The sequence below is a fragment of the Henningerozyma blattae genome, chromosome 1, assembly GCF_000315915.1.
Source record: "Henningerozyma blattae CBS 6284 chromosome 1, complete genome".
Lineage (NCBI taxonomy): Eukaryota > Fungi > Ascomycota > Saccharomycetes > Saccharomycetales > Saccharomycetaceae > Henningerozyma > Henningerozyma blattae.
In genome coordinates, this window is record NC_020185.1 from 2,489,308 (window position 1) to 2,514,411 (window position 25,104).

At 32.5% G+C, this 25,104-nt stretch overlaps 5 protein-coding genes and 2 non-coding genes across 7 annotated transcripts; 2 read left to right on the plus strand and 5 right to left on the minus strand.

Moving 5' to 3' along the window:
• Positions 1–303: 303 nt before the first annotated feature.
• On the minus strand, positions 304–5,373 carry NUP192 (Nup192p; the record flags this gene model as incomplete). The annotated part of the gene is made up of 1 exon (XM_004178263.1): positions 304–5,373. The coding sequence occupies one exon, from the start codon at positions 5,371–5,373 to the stop codon at positions 304–306; it is 5,070 nt and encodes a 1,689-aa protein (XP_004178311.1).
• An 827-nt stretch (positions 5,374–6,200) lies between these two features.
• Positions 6,201–6,272, minus strand: TBLA0Atrna18D. Its single transcript has one exon. It is a non-coding gene; the product is annotated as a tRNA-Asp (tRNA).
• Positions 6,273–7,483: 1,211 nt separating this feature from the next.
• On the plus strand, positions 7,484–7,583 carry TBLA0Atrna28S. The gene is given in 2 exon segments: positions 7,484–7,521; positions 7,538–7,583. It is a non-coding gene; the product is annotated as a tRNA-Ser (tRNA).
• A 2,103-nt stretch (positions 7,584–9,686) lies between these two features.
• TBLA0A10140 (integrase zinc binding domain-containing protein) lies at positions 9,687–10,625 on the minus strand (the record flags this gene model as incomplete). The annotated part of the gene is made up of 1 exon (XM_004178264.1): positions 9,687–10,625. One exon carries the CDS (start codon positions 10,623–10,625, stop codon positions 9,687–9,689), a length of 939 nt encoding a protein of 312 aa, XP_004178312.1.
• Positions 10,626–12,039: 1,414 nt separating this feature from the next.
• On the minus strand, positions 12,040–18,678 carry FAB1 (1-phosphatidylinositol-3-phosphate 5-kinase; the record flags this gene model as incomplete). Its single annotated transcript, XM_004178265.1, has 1 exon — positions 12,040–18,678. One exon carries the CDS (start codon positions 18,676–18,678, stop codon positions 12,040–12,042), a length of 6,639 nt encoding a protein of 2,212 aa, XP_004178313.1.
• Positions 18,679–19,151: 473 nt separating this feature from the next.
• Positions 19,152–20,258, plus strand: TBLA0A10160 (uncharacterized protein; the record flags this gene model as incomplete). The annotated part of the gene is made up of 1 exon (XM_004178266.1): positions 19,152–20,258. One exon carries the CDS (start codon positions 19,152–19,154, stop codon positions 20,256–20,258), a length of 1,107 nt encoding a protein of 368 aa, XP_004178314.1.
• A 974-nt stretch (positions 20,259–21,232) lies between these two features.
• NUP116 (FG-nucleoporin NUP116) lies at positions 21,233–24,658 on the minus strand (the record flags this gene model as incomplete). The annotated part of the gene is made up of 1 exon (XM_004178267.1): positions 21,233–24,658. One exon carries the CDS (start codon positions 24,656–24,658, stop codon positions 21,233–21,235), a length of 3,426 nt encoding a protein of 1,141 aa, XP_004178315.1.
• Between the last annotated feature and the right edge of the window lie 446 nt (positions 24,659–25,104).

Below are 25,104 nucleotides of genomic sequence, written 5' to 3' on the forward strand. Positions count from 1 at the left end.
ATTGCATATTAGGTAAGGTATTTTCTTTTTATAAACCGAAATTACTCAGTTAGCAAAAGAGGTCATACCTATTCAATTTTTAAGATATTTATACGATATTTGGATAGTTGATAATATTTAAGCCATTATTTGTTCATAAATTCAGAAAAATTCAAACAATTAGGACATCGCTAAAATCTAAACTGTAGTTCTTGTATATATATTGATTATTCAAGAATAATAAATTCATGCATACATGTAAAATTAAGGACAATTTATATACTAAAAATTATTAGACTTTTAATTAAAAGATAATCAGATTATTTAATAGGTAGGTAATCGTTCTTCACCTTGATATCTCGTTAGTATACAAAGTAATACTATTAAGTCAACCATTTCATCTAGGCCACCTTTTGTTGCAGATATTTCTAGTTTATTATCATTTTTAGAAGTTGATTCATTAGAAGTGATATTTAATGAATCTTGTCTCTTTCTTAGTGCATCTCTTTTTAAGATACCTACGCAAAGTTTTCTATAGGTGCTTAGCAACTTCTTTACATTTCTTATAACGACTTTATTTTCACTTCCTGTACTGATTAAAATTGCAGTTATTAATTGAAAACATGGAACTAAAAATTCAAATATTGAAATTCCGTTATTATCAGAACCTTGACCGATAGATATTGGATTGTCAAGATTCAAATTTAGTTTAACCACTTTATCCCCTTCTTTAAATGTATTAAATTCGTCGAATATTAATTCTAAGCCCAAGTCAGGATCAATTTTTAAAAAGTTTAATTCAGAAATTATTTGTAATATTTGATTTTGTAAAAGCAATTGAGAGCCAATTTTGTTTTGAGCCACACGAATTAAGAATGATAAAATGGATTTAAACGCAGTTTGTTCATATAACAACTCATCAATTGTTACGTTATTAGTAGATGACAGTAGAATATCTATATTTTTCAAAGATCTAATCAACAATAATAATTTATTGTTTTTAGTAATTGATTCTAGGATAAAGTTTTCCTTATTAAAATTTGCTAATCTGTATAAGGAATTTAATACGAAAATGCTGGTTATTCTATTTATACCTTCCCCAAATATTGCATCATTGCATATTATATCCACCAATTTTTCACTATCTAATCTTAAATCTTGTAATACACGTTTACCTAAACTTTCATCCATTAATACTCTTACCAAATATTTGTTGGCTAATATGTAGAAATCAGATCTTAATGTAAATGTGGTTGTAGTAGATTTTATACCAGAAATGCAAGCTTTGAATAGAGTATAAAGTCTTGAATCGAGTTTTTGATGGCCATCAATCATAACTCTATCTTTTTGATAAATATCATATAGAAAGACTGTCAAAGAGACAAATTCTTCCGAAAAGGATACATTTAGTTCAACGTAGTCATTGATCATTGGCACTATGGTTCCAAATATTTCTAGGATGAAGCTTGACCTAGCCAAAGGTACTAAGCCATCGTTTGAAACAATTATTTGAACTAATTGTGCCCATGCATGTAACGTTGATAGTTGTAAATCATGAAAAGTATTAGTGCTTAATAAGAGAGTAAGGTTTTCCTTTATCTTCACCATTTCGAATTCAGTTTTAGATTTAAGAACCTTTTTCTCATTTGTAGTGAGAATCATACTTTTGCAATTGTTTTGTAAGTAAACTCTACTGGCTAAATTTAATAATAAATCTATCTCTTCGAAATTATAAATATTACCACTTACTGAGAAATTTTTATCAACTTTGTTCAAGTTTATGGATAAATCTTTAAATATAGTTAAATCAGCAGTATCGGAAGAATCATTTAAACTTCTTAAATTATAGTTTAAGATATCTAGAAATCCAAATATTTTGGCAGAGTACATCTTATTAGATGCTAATTTTTCAATATATTTCTTAATCTTAATTGTACTACCAATATTAGATAATTTGAACAAAGAGAGACTCACAAATTGTAGCAAATAGCTACGGTATCTTAAGAATGACATTAATGCACCCATTGCCTCAGTTTGAATAAATTTTTGGTATGATTCTAAATGAGTAATATCAAATTGATGGTTTGACCAGAGAGTATTTTTATTCATTGTAATATCAGTATCTAGTAAAGAATTGAATAATTCTCTATCTTCTAAGTATTCTAAAATAATATGGGTAGTAGAATGGTTGCGGCATAATTTTAAAATAATTTCCAATGAATCAGCTGCTAACCTTATTGGAGCATAAGCAATATAATCTGAGGAAAGAGCAGTTAATGATTCTCGTAGTATAAATTTCAAGCAGTTTAGTAGTGACGATCCAGAGGTTATGAACGTGTTTAAATTAGGACCTAATGAAATGCCGTTTGTAATTTCAAATCCTAATAAAAAGTGAGCTATAGTTATTTGAGGATCTGAATAGTTTAGATTGGTATTAATAAAATCTAAGATTTCGAACTTCAAAGATAGACAAGCGTCATCCTCAATTGGATTTTGTAGCTGAGCAATGAATGCATCTTTTATCCTAACAGATTCATCGACAGAATCAAATATTGTAAGAAGCTTTTTCTTTCCAGACTCTTGAGAAAATGTAGAATATTCATGATAGGATATTTTTTTCAACACTTGTAGAGCTTCAGATGCTACTGCAATATCATCCATGCCAATATACAGACCAAGATGTGCAACAACAGGTAAATTAAAAAAAATTGCATCATAAAATGAACGAAGGCCATGGAGTCCAAAGTACTTAGGAGTATAGTATTCTGGTTTCGAGTTTTTAGCCGATATAGGCACAATTTCTTCGATATATGCGCTTTGGTGATCTAAAACACTAGAGATAATCCTTAGGGAGGATCTTAGCAATGATAGTTTTTCAATTCCGCCATTTAGTTCTGTTCCTAACTCATCAACACCAACGGTCATAATACTAAAGATAGAGTTATAAATTTCTTCGGTGAATAAATAATTGAAAGTAATAGCTGCTGGAGTTTCTTGAACATAAGTAAAAAAGTCATGTGTTTCAACTAATGAATTTATATTTGCGTTAACAGTAATAGAATTTAGAGGAACAGAATAATCAAATGAGTTTAACGAAGTTTCAATTATTTGAAGTATTAATGAGCGTAATTGATAATTATTAGTTGCGTTTTTGATATGGCTCGAATTTATCAACAATTCGTTGAATATATAATCAAAATATGGCCATATTCCGGCCTTTCTATAATTTATACCCAGTTTTGGAGGGAATGTCAACTTACCAAAAGTTAAATATTTACTATTTGAATCTTTTGTTTCGATTTTAATTAAGTTATAGAATAACTTGAGGAATCCAGAAACTTCTGAAAAATTTGTAAAACTTTTTGAGAATATTTGTTTATAAGAATCTCTTGAGGAAAATGAATTGTTCTTAAATATTAGCCTATCTAACGAATTCCACATCACAGTTCGTTCAGATTCTAGGTTTGGAACTAATGAGCTTAATGTCTTTAATGCTGCACCAATCAAAGGTGTTTCAATTTTACAAAATTCAAATAATACGCTAATAAATATTGAAGACAGTGTCTTCATATTTTCTTCAGATAAATCAAATGCAACACTACTAATTAGGGTTAATAATGAGGATAAAAATATTATTGTTTCTTCATTTAATCCTTCATCTAATGCAATGGCTGCTGTATTAATGTCATTGGAGTCTTGGAATTGTTGTCTTTGTAAAATCTCTGTGTTTAAATTGTTAATTCTTATAATATACTCATTGAAACATTGAGATATGATATTCCAAGATACTGTATTGCCACCACAGAAATAATGATAAACATTTAAAGAATTCTCCTCACCAAATGACAAACTAGAAATCATCAAATAAAAGCATGCTCGCATTAAGGTATCGCCACATTTGGCAGCCCATTCAATAAATCCATAGGCATTAGATTCTTTATCTAACCAAAATTTTCTTGAATATTCAGGCCTTGATGAATAGAAAAAATAAATTACCAAAAAAAATCTCTCTAAATCTGCCTTAATAGCAATATCATTTAGATCAAAATCTTCACCTGATAATAATGAATCTTCTTCAGAGTCCTTCAATTTGGTTAATAGAAATGCACAGTCTGCAATAATCGTTTGAATGGCATTATCAAATGTGTACAGGAACATTTCATTTGTTTCATTTGAAAATTCTATATGTTCGTATGGGTTTTGTTCCTCAACCTGTGTTGCGTAGATTGGTGATACGGTTGAGGTTGTCATGTTTGTTGAGTTATTTTGTAATTGCTTTGGAATTAACCTAGGAATATGTTTTTCTAATAGTGACCTAATATCATAAAACAACACTAAGCTTTGATCCTTTGCTGTGATAGAAGTATCTGCTGTAAAAATCATTAATTGTTCAATAGCACCAAGCTCAACAGCAGTTGACATTGGGTCATCTACAGCTGTTTTAAAATCAATGGAATTGGCTCTTGTATCCGGTTTATCTTTACACCAGCCAATAAAATACGCTAAAAATACAAAAATTGCACAAACTTTGGAGGGCTGTTTATAAATTACATCTTCATTTTTTAATGCGTTGATAAATTCTGTGTGCAAGGATCTAACATCATTATCATCCAAGCTATTTAGATTTTGGAAGGAACAAAATAATGAAGGTAAATGATATGTAATAAAAAAATCGTTAGCATCAAGTTCAGTGATTTGATTCAAAATTTTTAGGATATAGTCTCTCTTTAGGATTGCTTTCTGTTTAACTAAACCGAACTGAATTTGTGATAGAATATCGTATTCCATTAAAAGAAAATCACGTTTGAACTTAATATTTTGTTTAAAACTATCAAAATAATTTTCTAGCAATTGTGCTTTACTGACAGATTGTTTTATATCTTGTAATTCTTTATGAATTGTACCGAATGAGTTTTGTAAATTTGAAATCAGTTTCCCACTTGATAATAATAAAGTATATAAATCATCACCGGAATTAAGACAATTAATAATATATGATACTATCTGTAAGATATATTGTCTTCTTAAAAAATATTGGACTTTACCAGCATTAATTAAAGTTAGTTGATCCTGGTTGCTTAAGTTATTTTCATTCTCGTTAATTAAAATTCCAGAGAGGATTAATTCTGCAATCACTAATTCGTCAACATTTAATTCATCAGATAATGTCACAGCAGCTATGATTACCTCTTGAGTTATTTTATACTTTGTGCCATCACCTACAGTAACTTCACCTTTCTCCAGTTGACACCTACTAGTTTGGTTCTTAATTTTATCCAAATTTAGATTTAAATTCTCTAAATCTCCAATTAGATTTTTAAACAGTGGTATATTTATTTGGCCATTATTAATTGATGAGTACAAATGTTCGAAAGGTGTTGCACACCAATTCATGTTTTTTTATCTAGTTAATCGATTGAAAAAAAAATGGAACGATAGCTCTTCAAAGATTTTTCTAAAAAATAACTGATAATATTAGAAAAAATTAAAAGAAAAATATATCTTGAAGGTATAGGAAATGTATTTACTAGTTTTTTTCTTTATAGTAATGTTGCAGTATGTTGCCGTACAAATTTCAAAATAGATCTTCAAACTTTTGTATATATTTTTTCTGCGAAGAGATGCTTATTTTTTTTGAATTTTTCTACTTGCCCGAAGTGGAATTTTAAGAGACGGTAGCTCAAGCTCAGCTCATGCAATGAAATGTAAAAGTTATTATGAATTCTTTATTATGCTAATTGTTAAAAAAATTTGTTAGAGTGTGCTATTGAATTATTATTGCTTTTCTTTATGTAATAATCATAAGTATTAATTAGAATACTTTGAAGTTAGAACTCCAAATTGAGCATCAGTTAAGGAAATTTCATAGAATAGGAAAATGCATTAAAAGTATAAAATATCCTATGACTATTATTGTAAACTAGAAATTGCAAATATAAAGCTAATAATTATTAACTTCAATAATATTTTAACTATTGATACTATTACTTGTATATATAGGATTATATTATAAAACTACTATCTCTAATCTACATATTTTTTTATGAGAAGGGTCATAGTTTACAACATAACGTGTATTTAGAAGGTACATCTTCAATCAAACAAATGATAGATAGTACATTCAAAAATGAGATCAGTTCACTGAGTTCAAGTATATAAAAATGCCAAAAAGAACATTAACTTAGAGTCACGTGATAATGCAAATATTTCCAAAAATAAAACTCCTCGACGGGGAATTGAACCCCGATCTGGCACGCGACAAGCGCCCATTCTAACCATTAAACTATCGGGGATTGTCTTTTGATTTTTGTTTTAGACGAGATTGACTTTATACTCATCTACAAGTTGCTAACTAGAAATTATACATAACACTGAGCCACTGCTAGTTGCATACCTGTGAATATCTGTTCGATGCATAATCTCTACTAGTTAGCCAGCATTACTCAACCTGTGCACTCCTACCCTTATAAGTAAGTTTACAAACAGTCCAATTAAAGTAAAATGGGAAAGCTGGCGTTGACCTTTGAAAAGTATTTAAAGGCCAGCTTTTCAGACTTAAGACATAAATTTATAATTCTTTTATATAGTTATTTAGTTTAAGTAGAACAACAATTATATTCGTAAGTTCGAAGGATTAACTGGTGTTAAGTTAATAAGATTGTTAAGTTAAGTTTTGGTAGTTACTATTTAAGTGTATTGTACTCCTAAGTTGGTTTACAACAGGTTTTGTGTTGTAATAGGAGAGTGAAAGGGCAAGGGTGGTGTTTCAGAGTTCGGATGGTACCGAGATCAGTAGTTACAGGTTGTATTACACCAGATTATTGTATCTCCCCTTGGTCCTTCTCTATATAGTATATAATAATATATTGCTCTATACATGCTCCTTATATACTTCTTTAGAGCTGGACAGTTCTGGGTGCAGAATCAGTGGTTACAGCTGATGTTCCACACCTGCTGAATAGTTGTTTCTCAGCTGTGGTCAGCTGATCTGTCCTCTCTTGAGGCTTCTCTTGTACGGATTTCTTGTAAGTATTACGTGAAAGGCGACGGAGCTTAGACGGTTTTACAACAAAAATGTTGTAAACCAACTTAGGAGTACAATACACTTAAATAGTAACTACCAAAACTTAACTTAACAATCTTATTAACTTAACACCAGTTAATCCTTCGAACTTACGAATATAATTGTTGTTCTACTTAAACTAAATAACTATATAAAAGAATTATAAATTTATGTCTTAAGTCTGAAAAGCTGGCCTTTAAATACTTTTCAAAGGTCAACGCCAGCTTTCCCATTTTACTTTAATTGGACTGTTTGTAAACTTACTTATAAGGGTAGGAGTGCACAGGTTGAGTAATGCTGGCTAACTAGTAGAGATTATGCATCGAACAGATATTCACAGGTATGCAACTAGCAGTTGCTCAGTGTTATGTATAATTTCTAGTTAGCAACTTGTAGATGAGGATAAAGTCAATCTCGTCTACAACAAAACCAATTAAAAACGTCCCAGTGGCCGAGTGGTTAAGGCGATGCCCTGCTATCTATTAAAGTTGCAATTAGGCATTGGGTTTTACCTGCGCAGGTTCGAATCCTGTCTGTGACGCTTTATTTTTGCAACTCGTGTCGCGTAGCTGTATGTAACAATTTTATGCTCTGCTATTCTCAGTAGTATATCTTTTTTGCTGCTAGTTTAATACCAACTGTTTATTAAGCTATACAACTATATAACTGAGCCTATGTAAGTTAAATATTATTATTATTACGTTCCGATTTGTTGACTATACACTTCCATCTTTTGTATTTCGTCCTTTTTGTTTTCTGGTTCTTACTTCTTTGTTCTACCTTAACCCTCTAGTTTATTCTTTTAGCTTTAGATCCTTAAATAGAATTTATGTTCATGATTCACTTACTTGTTAATCTACATGTTCATTCCGTTATCACGTGATCCTATTTATACACGTGACTAACGTAGTTCACACTACGTGACTGTAGCTAGCCTTTGCTGCTAGCGGAAATTTTTACATTCTGTAATAATATTTTTGCTTATTCTCTGCCAGTAATTGTTACGCCTTCTATCTTCGATAGTTACTTGTACTAATTCCTGAGTGATAACAACAATGAAGCCTTTAACTTAAAGGACTATATAATTTTATTGGTATGTAATGTATCTAGATAAGTAATATATAATAATATTAGTTTCCAGATTTCCAGACCATTCTTGTTGATACTTTTCGTTTCTTTCTTTTCTCTATATATCTTGGTCATAGTGAAAACTTTTCATCTTCGTGTTTATATATTCTTGTAGATCTCATCTCACCTGAATAGAAAGTCATCAGGTGACTTCAAAAATCACTGCGCCACATATTAATAATGGAAATTATTGCAAATATGTGACATATTCCATATATTTTTCGATGAGCAAGAAGATATGAATTAAGTTAAATGAAAAGAATGAAAAAATAGAGAGAAGAAAAGAAAGTTATCACCAACAAGAAAAGTACAGAACAACAGGATATACAAACTAAATACCGAAAGAAATAATTTTTAATTTATTGTTTATTTTTGTAAGTTATTTTATTATCAAACAGTTACTCTTCAATACTGTTATTTAGATTATTAAGTATCATTAATTTAAAATATAGAACTATTCAGTTAAGTATCAGACAATATATAAAGTTATTTGCATTATCAATAAGATAGCAAAATATTTTATAACAGATCGGACCCAAATCACGTGATAAGATATTTTTATTCCTTTACCCCTTCATCAAGCGTGTGGAATAATATGACAACAGGGTTTTATATAAATTCGAGGTTGTTTCGTTGAACAAAATTATTATTAAGCATTTAATATTTGAAGGGCTTCTTTTAAATAAAGTTTGTGCCTTCCAATCGTCAGGATGGATACCATATGACTGAAAGATGTACTACATTGTATCTCTTTGGAAATGTATTCTCCTAACCACATTTCTTAAGTGACAGATGTACCTACTCACAAGTATATGTTTTGTTCTCTAGGTCCTCAAGATTACATTACCTGGCAAAAATATCAGTCACACGCCTCGCCTGGATCTACCACATCTACCACCTCTTCAAAAGTGAACTTCCCTTGATATTCTACTCCGCTCTCTAAAATTCTTTCACATCTTCCTATTTCCTGAGCATCCTATTTAACCTATCCCTGGGGATAATCTTAGCTAATTCTGCCTGAGGAATTTCTATAGCGTCAAACTCCCGCACGCCATCAATCAGCATAGTTAACATACCTTCATTTTGCCCGTCAATAATTTTTACCAACTGTTCTGTGTTCTTACTAACACTTTCTAGAGTACCAACTGGGACTAAATTATAATCAGTAGCAAACCTATGAAAACGCTTCACCACCTCACATGGAAAACATTCTACTTCCTAGCATGCATTAATGACCTACGCGTGCCATTTCCACATATTGTCATTAATCATGTGAACAACTTTAAATGGACCTGCCTACTTATACTGAAATATTGTTTCAGTTCTCGATGACTTGTGAGCTTCTTGCTTAACTAGAATTTTGTCACCTTTGAACACGGGTGGTTCACGATGAGTCATGTTGTAACGTCGTGATTGTTGACCTTACACATGTGCGATCAGATCTCTTAGTATTAATACTTCGCTGTTTCCATTTTCTAAAAATTTTCCATCCTAGCTACCAGCTTTTTAATTCTATCTAGGGAATCATCTCGTAAATATTTAGGCTTGTCAAAAACGGGATTAAATAGACCAGTAAACCTAGGTTCCCATCCATGTAATGCATAAATCTTGTCATCCCATACTGGTACACAACATTCTCGATAAGTACATCGGCAACTGCAGCAGGAGTAACCTTCTTAGTGAGGGATACAAATATTACCCATTTTGTTAGACGGTCAATGATGACCATAACCTGTTGATATTTACCATTTTGATTCATCCCTGATACAAAATTAATATTGACATCTTTAAACCTTCTAGATGGAATTTTCAACGGATGATACACCCCAAACGGTCTTTGATGCGAATTCTTGGAGAATTGGCAGGGTTCACATCTCTTCACATATTGTTGAACAGAATTCAACATCTTAGGCCAGTAATAGTATTTCTGCACCAATACATAGGTTCTTGTACCACCTGGATGCCCCGAACCATTACTTCCATGACAATGCTTTAAAACCCTCGACCTTATCAAACCTCTAGGTATACATAATCCGTAACGCACTCCCTCATATACCCCATAATACAGGTGGATAGCGACCATGCGATATCTTTTATATTTACGTAGTTCAGCTGGACACTTTTCCTTCTTCAGCAATATCCTAATAATTTTATTCATAAATGAATCTTGTCTATCTGCTTCCTTTACTTCATCTGGTGAAGCCAGTTTAAACTTGGGTTCAAAAATCTGTAACTTATTCCTTGCCGATTTTAATAGTGCATCCGCCCTATTAGTTTCACCTGGGATGTATTTTGGTTTAAAATAAAAATAAGCCAACCGACTAATCCATCTATCGATATGGTCACTATTGTCCTCATTCTGCATTATGCTTTCTAACGATTTGTGATCAGTATGCAAATCAAAATATCTTCCTTTGAGGTATACCTCATTTATATAAAGCATAAACCACGACATACAACGAACAGACCAATTCAACTGATACCCATTCAATGAGTAACTAAAGTATGCAGCCACACCTAGTACTTTACCATCCTTACCTAGCAGCTCTAGTGTGACCCCAACAACCTCCTTGCTGGCATCAGTTGTCACACGAACTTTCTTAGTTCGATTAAAAGGTAACAACACCAGCCACTACACACAGCTTACTATTCAGTTTTTCAAAAGCATCTTGTCGTTCCTTTGCTCAAACTTAAGCTTCTTTAATGTATCTGTGGATTGGACGCACTAAAGCTTTTAATAAATCTTCACTAGTAATTGGTAAGACCTAAGAATGCTATCACTTCCTTGAGTACCTTTGGTATCGGTTATTCTTTAATTATCCTAAATCATGGCCTCATCCATATGGATATCAGATTTATTCTCTGTGCGTCCAAAGAAGTGAATCTCTCTACTGAAAAAGAAACATTTAGATTTTTTAGTGAACAGTTTTTATTCTTGCAAGTTCTCAGGCATAGTAGGTACATATTTTTTGAGTTCTCATGTTCTCAAATAGATTAAACTGCCATCTAAGTACAAACAGATCGACTTACCAATAAAATTTCTCAAATGATTAATGGTAATCATTTGGCACTAAATATGCTGCGCCTGATAAGTCACAAGGACAGTCTTGGTTTTTACGAGACGACCATTTAAGTATTACTACATTTTAAACTAACAATGCCCTTTTATGTACCATTATTAAATACCTAGGCTAACAGGTATAGCATAGTACGTTTGGAAGCTTTGAACATCGCCTAATATAAAGTAATATGTAAATTATAATGACAAAAAATATAAACCCTACTTGGCTATTTATTTATATAATTTGTGCATAGTTTAAAAGAATATCAAGTATATCTAAATGTAATAGAAATTTAGTGGCAAGATAATGGCTATTACAATAAGAATTGCTTACATCTTAATATTTTGTTAGATTTAGTTTAGTTGCTCCACGTTAATGCTATATTTCAGCATATTTGTGTATATATTTCTCTACTACAACTTGACAGATTTTACTTATTGCTACTATTTCCTTGTTTTATTATATAATTTTCAAGACAGATCAAAATTTCAATTCTTATGTGAGGCCAAATTTCTGAAATACTAGGTGTAAAGGAGTGCCCACCCATCTAGGGAAGACTAAATAAGTTAATGAAGGAAAAATATTTCTTAATATTACATCAAAAATGATTAATTTTTATTTGTAATATTCATAATAGAGAAGGAAAAGGTAACTCTTTTAGAAGCTGTCCTATTATATAACTTTTTACTCATAGAGAATAATCGTTTCTCCCTTCAATTGCATGGCTTTGGAGAGATCGCAAGCCATTAAAGTATTTAAACTGAAAATATGTACGTAGTAGTGAGAACAAAATTTGTCATACAGAGGTTATTCTTGCCTATACCAAGGATCAGGAACCATTAAAATATATCTTTCCATGGCTTCTCTAAATCTATTTTTATATTGTTTTGGTGTAACTACTGTAGGTAATTTTGTACTACCACCACCTACAAGTCCTTTTTCTTTTACCCAACTTTCAAGCTTTTTATCCCAAGTAAATGTCCTAATAAAATCAATTATACCAACAGTTAGGGTACAACCATCATTATCAATACCAATAACTAAAGAATAATCCATTACGTTCATTTTTGCCAAAAATAAAGTATCATTCCACAAAGAAGCACGTAACAATTTTTTATCATACTCGCGTACATGTATTGGCGATTCATAAATATACTCAATCATGTTTTCATCTAATAAAACTTCATTTTCTTTACCTGTTTGTTCAACATGCCGATTTCTCATCGAACCTTTTAAATCAAAAATTCTTGATGTTTTTCTTTTGTAAAACAGATTCTCCATAATAATAACATCCATTTTATAACTCTTCGATCCGGTAGTAGTACTTTTAACCTGAATCTGATAAAATCCAAATACCTTAGCTAATGCAGTAGGTAAATCATGGAACATTGCCTGCGCCATATACTCAAAATAGCTTGGAGCAAATTTAATAAACGCATCCAATTCCATATGGGAAAGTTCTTTTATTATAAACCGGTCATCTAAAGTTTTCAAAAAACCACTACCACTTTTACCCCCATTAGAATCCCATTTAATACATCGTGATAAACTTTGAATGAAATTTTCATGGCAACCACATCTTCTTCTAAACGCTTCAAACTGTTCTGCAAAAAAAATTTTACATGACATAACTGTCTCACCTTCTTCAAATTGATATCTTAAATGAACTGCAGTTTTTTTAGTCATGACTGTTTCTAAATTACCCTTTTCATCTGCTGTTGTATCTTTCGATGATTGCTTTTTCATTTCACCAGTCATTTTTGAAAACGTGCTTATATGATCATGAACACTATTCGATTTTAATGAATGGGGGTTATCAAGGATCAAAGACTTGCCCTCTGAAAGTTCTCCTTGCTTATACTCTGTATTGATTGATGACTCCGAATCTTCTTTTACTTCGCCAATATATATTTCATCAATATTATTATTCTTCAATTGAGGGTCCCAATTATGTAGGTATGCCATCTTACTTTTGTGATCTGCAGTGCTTAAACAAAATGAAATGAAAGAGCTGGGCTCATCTTCTCTTATTATAACATCATTATCTGCGAAAATATGCTCAGTTGGAAGAAGTGGATATTCTAGTGGTTTCCATAAAGATGCAGAACGATCTGCCCAAAACGTTTTTAATGTTTTCATCAATAATGACTTTTCAGGTTGGACATTTGTATCATTCTTCGTTTGTTCCAAGCCATCGTGCGGATTTTGTGACTCGACTAACTTTTCTCCCAATTTTGTATATAAGTTTGGTCGAGCTGATTCTGATGAATTACTGATTCGAGGTGAACCATTATGAAGTAATGATTCATTCCAAAGATGAATGGAATTCTCTAATTCGTTCTCCAAGTTTTGGCCCAAAGCACTCTGTGTGACAGATGGAGTTACTGACTTTCTTTTTAAACTTCGTAGAGAGTTATTTTCTGGTGTATTCACATCATTTGAGTGTAAAGGCTCTTCTACTGCATCTTGTACATCCTTGTATATCTCAGCAATCGGCGTAGATGAGTGCAACCTATTAATTTTATATTTATTTCGATTTAATTGAAGCCGTTCTAATTCCCTTTGAAGTTCAAATTCTTTAGAAATAGCATCCAAGTGCAATTGGTTAAAAAACTGAGCCAACTGTTCCACTTTTGTTTCTTTGATGTTCTCCTTCATCAAAGACGGCTGATTTGAGTTGCAATTTCCTTCACTCTTAGATTTAGTTTGTGCTGATATAGGTATTTCAGAGGATCCAAAGGATTGAGGGAGTGATTTGGAACCTTCATTCAACTTTATTTTATCAGAACTTGTTTCTGGGCTTTCAACTAGGTCGTTAATTTCAATCGTAGACTCAGGATTAGGTGTGCAGTCATGCCATGTTGAATTATCCGGATAGCTTTCTGGTGGAATTTCATCTTCGTTCCTGCCTGGAATATCTAAGAAATTATCTCCATGTATTGTTTCATTTAGAATATTTTTATGAATTGTATTTGGGCTATTATCCCTTGAAATTGATCTAGAAATTTCTTCTTTCGGTGGCTTATTTAATATTTTTTTAAGCTGATTTGATGTAATTTTTGAGACATCATTTTCAGATGGAAGGAAGTGTTGTGCAAACTTGGTAAATTCAGAATCCCAGGTTATGGCCTTATCATAAACTGCTTTTAAAGCTTTATTCAACTGGAGATGCTGGTCTCCAGAATATTTGCGGTATATAGTATCTAAAGATTCAAATAAAGACTTCTTCTCTTCGTTAACTCTGTCGCTTAATGATCCTAAGCATTTTTCTGCATCGCTCAGTTTTTCAATTGGAATGCTATCGAGTTTAATACGGTTTATTCTTTCCGTAACGCTTTCATAGAAGCTGTTAATCTTTTCCAAAATTTGATAATAGAGCTCTACCTTCATCTTAATATCGCTATCAGATTTCCAAGTTATTACCCTTGGGGGAGTAATTAATTCATATACTTCAAGATCTGAATATTCCAGACGAACAACAAGGTCGTTGTATGCAAAATATTTAACATGATCTTTGGTAAAATTGTGGTTACAATTTCCAATATCGCTCATACTATTCTTGTTACTCCAGAAAATGATTTCTAGATATTTCCCAAAAGAAAAATTCCAAGTTTTTTCACTCATTTGCAGTATTGGCGTTGATGTTCCACATTTTTTACAATAACTCCAAGTAAGTATAATATCAGCTAATCTCGGAATTCTGGTTTGAAACTTTTCAATTAGAACATCAACTTTACCGGATCCATGAACATAGCTTCTGTAGTGATCTATTAACAAACAATCACATCCTTGGCGGCATGGATACGTTGCGGTGCCAACAACATTCTCAATGAATTGGCCAATTGATATATCACTGTCCCAAAAATAATCGATTGTCACTATTTGAGGACCTGTGCAAGGTGTAGCAGTTTTCTTTGAAACCATTGAATACAGAACCGTAATACTTTGATGTGACCCCGTACCTAGCATATTATTGGAGAGCGAATATGATACTTCCCATTGGTGACTTCTCCTTTCAAACTCTAGCTCTAGGAATTCTAATTCTTTTTGATGCATAAACTTTACTAAATATTTAATTTCACTTTGTGTCAAAGTTGAAGCAATTCCTAATTGGGATACTGAGTGTGGTAAAATATCTGGAGAAAAGGACGTATCTTTCATATATTTAGTAAATGCATGTTTCTTATCAAGTACTTGCAATTCTAATGTTCTTGCTTTTTGTAGTAAATATGGAATTGGAAACTCTACAGATGGTGAGACCGATAAAATTCTTCTATTAAATTGGTCCAGAAAATCAGAAAAGTATCCAGATGATATTAGAGAGTGCTCGCCTATTTTCTCTCTGAGATAGAAATCAGTAGACAAATGGATGAAGTTATCATTGAAAAATGAGCTTTCAAGTTTTAGAGAAAATACTGCGTAAACCATAAATTCAGTAACATCTTTGATTTTTCGGAGTACATCATTTGCTGCACCTCTGAGTAAAATTGTACTTCCAAGACTTCCATTGCAGCCTCTTAAGAATGTGTAAGTCTTACAAACATTACCATATATAAAAGATTTCACTTCAAAAGATTCACATTCTCCCATTTTAACATTTGCTGCTAATTTATCAATAGAAATTGCGATATCTGACTCGGTTACTCTTGCAATGCGCTCCATTACTTGAGGTTTGATCCCATATTGAACTACAACGCCTGCTTTATCCAATAAATCTAAAGCATAACCACTAACGTTTGCACCGACAAATATTATATCAGGAGACAATGAAGTTAACCTTAATACTAGTTTGTCTAAATACTCTTTTTCTTGATCGAAAACAGTCCTTAAACTTAAAAATTGATTTTCATTTTTTTGATACTCTAATGGAAACATGATTAACAGAATTCGTGGATTAGCCACATATTTAGGCATTGTCTTTGAAGGTAGCGATTTTGAAAAGACAACCCCTTGAATATATTCACAGTCAGAAATAGAACCACCAGGTATTCGTTTTATCTTAACAAATGTCTGTCTAAAATCTAGTGTATTTAAATATTTAGTAGTCAGTTCAATAGTTTGAACTTTTTTTAAAAGTTGAGTAAGCAAGGTAACCCAGGTTTGTGTATCTAATAGATCTTGGTCACCTAATACTTGTTCTAATAAAGAATTCATATGTAACAAGGCAACCTCATTTAATTCATGCACTGCTTCTTTGGAGTACTTTACACCAGACATACTAGATAGTCTTCTAAAGATATTTCCATTTCCAACTTTACCTGGTATTTTAGTTGGACTTGTATGACTAAATTTATAGTGGTCATCATCTGAAACAACAGATATAAGATTCGGAGTACTGTGAGTGAACGTTTGAAAATTCCTATACGCAGATAGGGATGAATTTGATGCCCCCTTACTCCTACTCTTTCTTCTAGTTCTCATTCTTTGTAGAGATGCTTGGGCTCTTTGAGATGATCTGCTGGAATTTCTCATAGACCGTATTGGATTATCTGAATGTGAAATATCATGCAATGAAGAATATATAGACATTGATCCTTCATCTTCAGATGAATCAATATGTTCATTAAATGTATTTTGTGATTCAGTATTATTCGAGCTTTCCTTTTGAGGAAGAGATAGTACAGTTTCAGAAGAACTTTCATGAGACAAAGGATTCTGGGTGTTCTTAGGCATATAGTTAAATTCAAACTTAAAATTCTTTCTATTAATATTTCCAATTATAGAGTCAGCAGCATAATTAGGGGGAGAATTTTCAAAATATTGCCTAGTATTATTTCCAACATAATTGAAAATCGATCTTCTTAGGGAGTTCATACTTGCACGCTTTTTAGTACGATTTTGAAATGGAGGAGATTTATTAACTGACTGATCATCAGCATGGAATTGAAACTGAGGACTAGTTTGAATTAAATCGATATCTCGGAGAGTATACCTGTCACGGATTCCAATTCCTGATAGAATAGATTGTTGGCTTAGATTTTTACCCATTGAGACAGACGAATTATCGAAAAAAATCTCAAGTGAACCACCTTGCTTAGTTGCAGGTATTGTCATTCTTGGAGGTGGTGGTGGTGTTTGAATAAATAATTTCGAGTCATCTCCAGAAGTAATAATGCTGTGGACATCATCGTCCTGTAGAAGCAGTATCTTCTGTTGGAGCTGTTCTAACTCTGGATTTCCTGTATTTAGACTACGCCCTATGTTAGAGTTCAAACCATTTCTGTCATCCTGCGGTATTTCTGGAGTACCTTGTGGTATACTATGCGACGTATTTTCTATGTTTCCTGATTGACTAATTTTGTCAGCCGCATAAGAAATATCCTCCTCATCGTCACTTGAATCCTGATAGTTTTCAATATTCTTGCTACAATTATAACATACTCTCATTTTACCATTATACCCAAACTTTTCACCTGTCATTAATAAAGTACAAGCAGAACAGAAAATTTGACCACACATTCTGCAATGATGCTTTCTTCGGAAAGTATTAAAAGTCTTTGCGCATGAGAAACATTCTTTTGCACTCTCATCTTTCATCCAATATTCTTTTGATAATATACCAGCCTGCTTCTTATTCTTTTGCCTATTTGTATTGTAAAATGCAAATAAAAAACTTCTAGATAGAGAGGCAGTCATGGAGGAAGGGGTACTTCTTGTAGAGGCCGAATCCTCGTTTTCCATATGATGCTGTTTAAATGTTCCACTAGATTTCCTTATTGGGATTGCCTTGACTGTGGATTTAGATTCATAAATACTAGATCTAATTTTGTTTGCATCACTATTTAGGGAAAATTTTAAAGATTTTCCATAACCATTAGGACTAATCGATAGACTATCTTTAGAATTAGGGAATTTTCTATTCAAATCAATCGAGGAATCATTATTCATATTCATGTTTATGTTAATATTCTTAGTACCTTGCTGCTCAAATAGATCAACGGTCAATGGAGTCAGTCTTTTTGTGGGAGAATCTACTTGTATTGAATTCGTCATTGTATGGGCGGCTGGGATGGAAACGTTTGATTCGGAACTTGGTATAATGATATCAGTCTGTAGAGGTATTTGCAAGTTGAGAATGCTACTACCATGTTCTGTCAGAGACTGCGATGCATTACTATATAAACTAGCTTGAGGTTTAGGATTTGTAATATCATTTGTAGAATTTTCGAAGTTTACCGTAGGATTGACCTGTTCTTGAAAAGGTAGAATGCTGTTTTCAACAATTGGAGAATCAATATCCATATCGATATTAATCTGTTTTGGAACTGATATATTACTTAGGACCGGGTTTGTGTCTAAATCTGTGGTGGTTTTTGGTTGCAAAACTTGAACTGGTAAAAATTCCGATACAATTTTCCTGTCTTGAGGATGGGGAATTACAGGACCTATAGCTCCTGATTTATTACCAAAGGAGACCAGCTTTTCTTCACCATCTTCCTCGTTCATATCCTGATGTATTGCTGTTTGGATAGATAAGTATTCTTAGGGAAGTTTAGGCAATTAGAAGTTGTTTGTGCGAAAACTGATATAATCTGAATTGAAAATTTTAATATTTATATTACTTCCTTAATAAACTAAGTAATGATGGACAAGAGCGAAACAGATTCATATATTTGTAGTATATACTCTTTGCAATTAATAAAACATTATTATTGTTCAAAGTTATTCACTACTAGACTTTGATGATTGCTAAAATACTTGTTTAGTTGAAATCTGTGCACCAAGATACTCCGAAAAACATTACCCGGGGAACCCGAAATTCTTCATTTTTTTAAGTACCAAAATACCAAATAATTTTAACAAGAATGAATATAAAACCTTCACAGTATTACTTAATGTATTATTTAGTAAGACAAATCAATCTGACCTCTATAATCCCTTGCTTACTGTCTATAGAAAACTAATATCATTTCTTAGTAATGCTTATGATGTTTCCGACGGTATACGCTCCATTATTGATTTTTCTATCGGTATTGAGGGCCGTAGGAGCTGAAACTACAGACCCTCTTTATCTTAATTTTCATAACCTATATCTAGATGAATCTCTTTCATTAACACCGCAAAATATGACATGTCATAAAAACTCATCCAGCACAGATATTTCCAATGGCCCAAATTTGTTACTACCGTTTAATAGAACAAGGATTCCATCAAGCTCGGGCTCTATATATATCCAAAATTATATTAAAAAATATTATAAAACTAATTTAACATCTCCTTGGAATGTTGAAATTGATTCGTTCGTGGAGAAAAACCACACTTTTACAAATTTAGCCTTTACATTGGGTGGTGCAGCCAGCCAATATATCGTATTAGCAGCTCATTATGATTCTAAAATCGAGCCGGAAGGATTTATTGGTGGTATTGATAGTGCGACCCCTTGCGCTATTTTAATGTACATTTCTAAGTTTATGGACCATTTTTACTTGAATTCTTCTTCGAATATAGATGCGAATTTAGCAAATAAAGATATCGGATTAAAAATAGTATTCTTTGATGGCGAGGAAGCTTTGAAGCAATGGGGTCCTAATGATTCAATTTATGGCTCAAAACACCTTGCAAAAAGATGGATCAATAATGGAGTTATGGAAAAAGTTAGCCTATTCGTTCTTCTAGATTTGCTTGGAAGTGCTGATAAATCAATTATCCCCAGTTATTTTAGTTCCACAAACAGTAATTATAGATTATTAAATGATATTGAAAATGAGTTTAATAGTCAATTTAAGTCTTACAATAACACTAAATATTTTAACCCACAGGAACTGAGATTTCAAAATTTTAACAGAATCGTAATTGAAGATGATCATATTCCATTTGTAGAAAATGACGTTAATGTGCTACATTTAATCCCAGTTCCATTTCCAAAAGTATGGCATACTATTGATGACAATTTCCATAATTTGGATCAGGATAATATCAAAAAATGGGCCATTATACTTACAAAGTTTACTTTAGAGTCATTAATGGGAAATCCGGATCAAACTTATAATTCTGCATTTTCTAGTAGCAATAATACTTCAGAATAAAATTTCTAATTATACTAACTTATTTTAACATAATCACTCCAATGAATCACGTATGTCTTTTTGTTCTTCGTCATACATAATTTGTACGTGACCAAAGGACAAACTTAATAAATTTAATGATCTACATAAAAGAGATTCACCTCATAAAATATGGTATTTCAACAACTCTGTTGGGTAAATTCTTTATTAGAACAGGTAAGATACTGGCTTTCGAAGAATACAAAATATTATGATGAAGTCTGTAGCTTTGTTTATTCCTTAAAAACAATTTCTAGTTCTCGAGTTCATGCTATTTTTTTTGGAACATAACTAAGCTGCATTGTAAAATGCTTGTAGTTAAAGATAAACGTAACTCTGCTGACTTTTCAGGATTATTTACTAGAATTCTTTACGTTGATCTTATTAAGTCTTTACTATCATTTTTGATATATTTTGCTATAAAAATGTTATCCTACTGTGTTTGAAGTTATAATGGGTGTTGATAGAGATTATTTTTTTAAAACCCTAATTCTGTTGCAAAAAATTAGAGTATGATCATATAAATACTAAATATGCTTTGTAAACCCATCTTAATGTTATACTTAATTCAATTCATCTTCTTGTATACCCGTATAAAAATATACAATATAGACTTCTGGCAATGATTAACTTAGGATGCTATAATGTAGAGGAGAGTGTAGTCTATCCTAGATGCCAAAGCTAAAAGTATATAAATTATACATATATGAATAATACATGAATTTGTCGCCTCTGCAATATAGAATATAATTATGATAAAAAATCATCCAACGAAGATTTACTTTCTGTTTTTAGTAAACTTCTATGTTCATGTACAACCAAAAATGGAGTTATCTTCCTTGTTTTGAATGCCTCTGTATTTTATTTCTTTATATTTGTTAACTGCTAGCTAATTGGATTGGAAAAAACAAAGATTATGCTCAATATTTTAAGGTGTTATATATATTACAAACGCATTACAGAAATACAGACACAATATTTGGACTAGAAAAAACATACATACCAGTTGTTGGATCAAAGCTTTCAAATGTAACACCAGGCATCGATTTTAATCTTTCGATATGTCTTTGCATCAATGGATGACTTGGATCCTTTATGTATTCCTTGTTTTCTTTTCTTATTGGAAAACAATTATATCTGGTAATTTTAGCAGCCACATTCATTCCATTTAGTGCATTTCCATCACCTTCCTCATTTTCGATCAAAAAGCTATCATTTGTCAAACTAATGATATCTCCACATAATGGAATGATTGGAACAGTAGATAGATCAACTGGAGCCTGAAATTCAATTTTACCGTACGGAGGATGAGAAACCGTTAAGCCGGACACCTTTCTTAACTGTAAAATACTCATAGAACTTAGTGTTTCAAGAGATGGTGAAATAGAATACCCATTATCTAGCCATGTAATATCATCTTCATCATCTATTGATGCCTTTTTCATAATATTAGTTTGAGTAAAATCATTGGAAGATGTTCTGGATTTCGATTTATCCATTTCCTCATAATGTGCTTTCTTTTCGTCGTCAATAATTTTATTCTTTGAACTGCTAATAGTGGGAGTGAATTGGGGTTGATCAAATATCGATGATTCCGTACTACTCTTTTCTTGATCGCTATCCTTGCATTCTTTCTTAGAACTAACTTTAAATGTAAGTCTGGTACTAGGATCTTCATCTGTACTTGAAATTCTATTTTCAAGAGCCTGAGCTTTCTCTCGCCTATTAATCAATAATGTCTTAAAGTCTTGCATTTTATTATTTCCAAACATATTAGAAACAGATAAAATTGCATCATTTGAATTATTTTTTACATCACCTAATAATAGTGATCCAGAAGTAACAGTCGCATTTGTATCAGGGAGTGATTTAGGTTGATGGGTGTTATTAGTGGAAGAACCTAAAGTTAGGGTAGAAGATACAGTCCTAGATTTCGATTTCAGATTAGAAAATAGAGGAGTAGGATTTAACTTATATGCAGATGTAAGTTTATTATTTTTAGCCAAGCTTTCTATTTTAGTAATCATGGGATTTGGTTTGGGAACTAACGAGCTTGGAACAGTTATTCTAGAGAATAACTCATTTGTGCCATATGGGTCACTAACAGAGGTATGTTGCTGAGAGCCAATGAGACTTAAAGTTGATGAGTTTAGTTGGTTTGCATTATTAGTACTAAATAGAGAATTTCCTGAGGTTGCGATGGTACTTGAATTACCGAAGGGTAGGCTTGAATTATTTCCTATGGTTGGCTTTGCACCAAATAATCCGCCAGCAGTACTAGATGTATTAGAATTATTGCCAAATAGCCCACCAGATTGTGGATTCTGCTTAGCATCAAACAATGAACCAGCTTGAGTATTCTGACTAGAGCCAAATAACCCACCACTCGTTGTGCTGTTAGCAGCTGAATTTCCAAAGAGCCCACCTGCGTTAGATGCAGCGGTATTATTTCCTAAAAGGCCCGCTGAGTTGCTAGTTTTATTACCAAATAAGCCTCCTGTATTGTTTGTTAAAGAGTTTTGGTTCGAATTGTTACCAAACAAGCCATTAGACTGGGTGGCAGGCCTAGATCCAAACAACCCACCATTTTGCTGCTGAGAGTTATTATTCCCAAATAAGCTACCTGGTTGACCCGAGCTATTATTATTATTACCAAATAACCCACCAGCTGAGCCCCCCGGTTTGTTTCCAAACAATGAATTAGATTGTTGAGAATTATTTTGACCAAATAATCCACCAGGCTGCTGTTGGCTGTTATTTTGCCCAAATAATCCACCTCCTTGTTGCGATTGGTTATTATTTTGACCAAACAAGCCACCACCTTGTTGTTGCTGATTGTTATTTTGTCCAAATATACCACCAGTATTAGAATTCATATTAGATCCAAATCCATTGTTCTGGTTTGATTGACTGAACAAACTACCGGAGGTAGATTTATTACCAAATAATCCACCTGATGCTTGAGTTTGGGTTTGCTGGCCAAAACCCGAGAAATTGCTATTTGTTTGACCAAACAAACTTCTACCTTGCTGTTGGTTGTTATTGGATTGGCCGAACAACCCTCCAGATTGTTGGTTATTTGGCTGTCCAAATAAGCTTCCTGATTGTTGTTGGCTACCAGAATTTTGTCCAAATAAACCTCCACTTTGATTATTATTAGATTGGCCAAATAAATTATTAGATTGCTGATTAGAATTAGTATTAGATTGTCCAAACAAGCCACCACTTTGTTGAGTGGAAGTAGCTTGTCCAAATAAGCTAGTTCCCTGCTTATTACCAAATAAGCCCCCAGCGGCATTGCTATTATTAGAAGTTTGCATATTAGATTGACCAAAGATACCACCTGCCTGCTGGTTGTTAGCAGATTGACCAAAAAAACCCCCTGCTTGTTGGGCATTATTACCAAAACTATTATTATTGTTTTGGCCAAATAAGCCATTTCCTTTTTGGCCATTATTTTGACCAAATAAGCCTGTACCTGCATTACTAGCGTTATTTGTTCCAAAAGCATTATTCTGCTGCCCAAATCTACCCATATTATTATTATTAGTAGTAGTATTATTTTGTCCAAATAGGCCACCATTAGTACTATTATTTTGATTGTTACCAAATAACGAAGAGCCAGCTGAATTATTCATACCAAAGGTGTTGTTATTACTTGAAGCAAAAGAATTCGTGGTATTTGAAGAATTATTCAAAAACCCACCTGCATTATTGCCAAACTGATTTGTACCAGTATTTGATGAATTTGAGCCAAATCCTGTTCCAGATGTCATATTATTTTGTTGGCCAAACAGCCCACCTGACGTGTTACCAAAGCCAGATGTTCCAATGCTATTGGAGGTGGTACCAAATTGATTAGTATTTGAAGTTGCAAACTTTCTATTAGCTTGATAATCCTGAAATCTTAATTCTTCTGGAGAAAAGTTTCGATATTCTGGCATACATGAGATTGATTGATATACATTAATACTTCCCGTAGTTGCATCTTTATCTTGAAAGGCGGTATAGGGTTTAATTGCAGTGCCTGAACCAGCACCAGACAAGCCACCCATTGGATTAGATGAGGTTGATGTTGCTGTAATGTTAGCACCACCTGTTAAACCACCTCCGAAAAGAGATCCACCTACATTATTATTTGTTCCAGTAGCACTGAAAGGCCTATTAGCATTATTGGAATTACCAAACATTGAAGAAGTGCCCGAGGTTGATGCTCCACCTGATCCAAACCCACCAAATGGTGATTGGCTAGTGGTATTAGAATTAGCATTCCCAAAGCTGCTATTTTGTTGCTGCTGGTTCTGTTGCATACCAAAAGGACTGGAGGATGACCCTCCAAACCCTTGGTTATTACCAAATGCTGGACGATTTTGGCCAAACATTTTTGAATTGTTACAGTTATCAATTTGAAACGCTTTGGCAATTCTAGTTGTATGAGAATTATATTATTAAATATAAACGACAGTTGAATAGTAAATCATTCTTGATTTAATTATCAATTTTTTAACAGTTAAGAAAATATCTGAAAAATAATAGAAAATTAGAGATCTAATCGGGCAAAAAAAACGGCAAAAAGTTACATTGTGATGCACGGAAGTAATGATCGTACAAGGTGACCATTGATGTATTCTTGAAGATAAGAATCAAAAGATATTTGATTATTATACCTTTAAACATATATAAATACTTGAATAAATGAACCTAGTAATGAACATTATTAACCTTATAACGAAAATTTTTAAAATAGTTTAACTATATTAGCATAGCGCTCCGTACTTTGATTTACAAAAAAGACATAGAAGAGGTGCTACTGTATTCTTAAAGATAT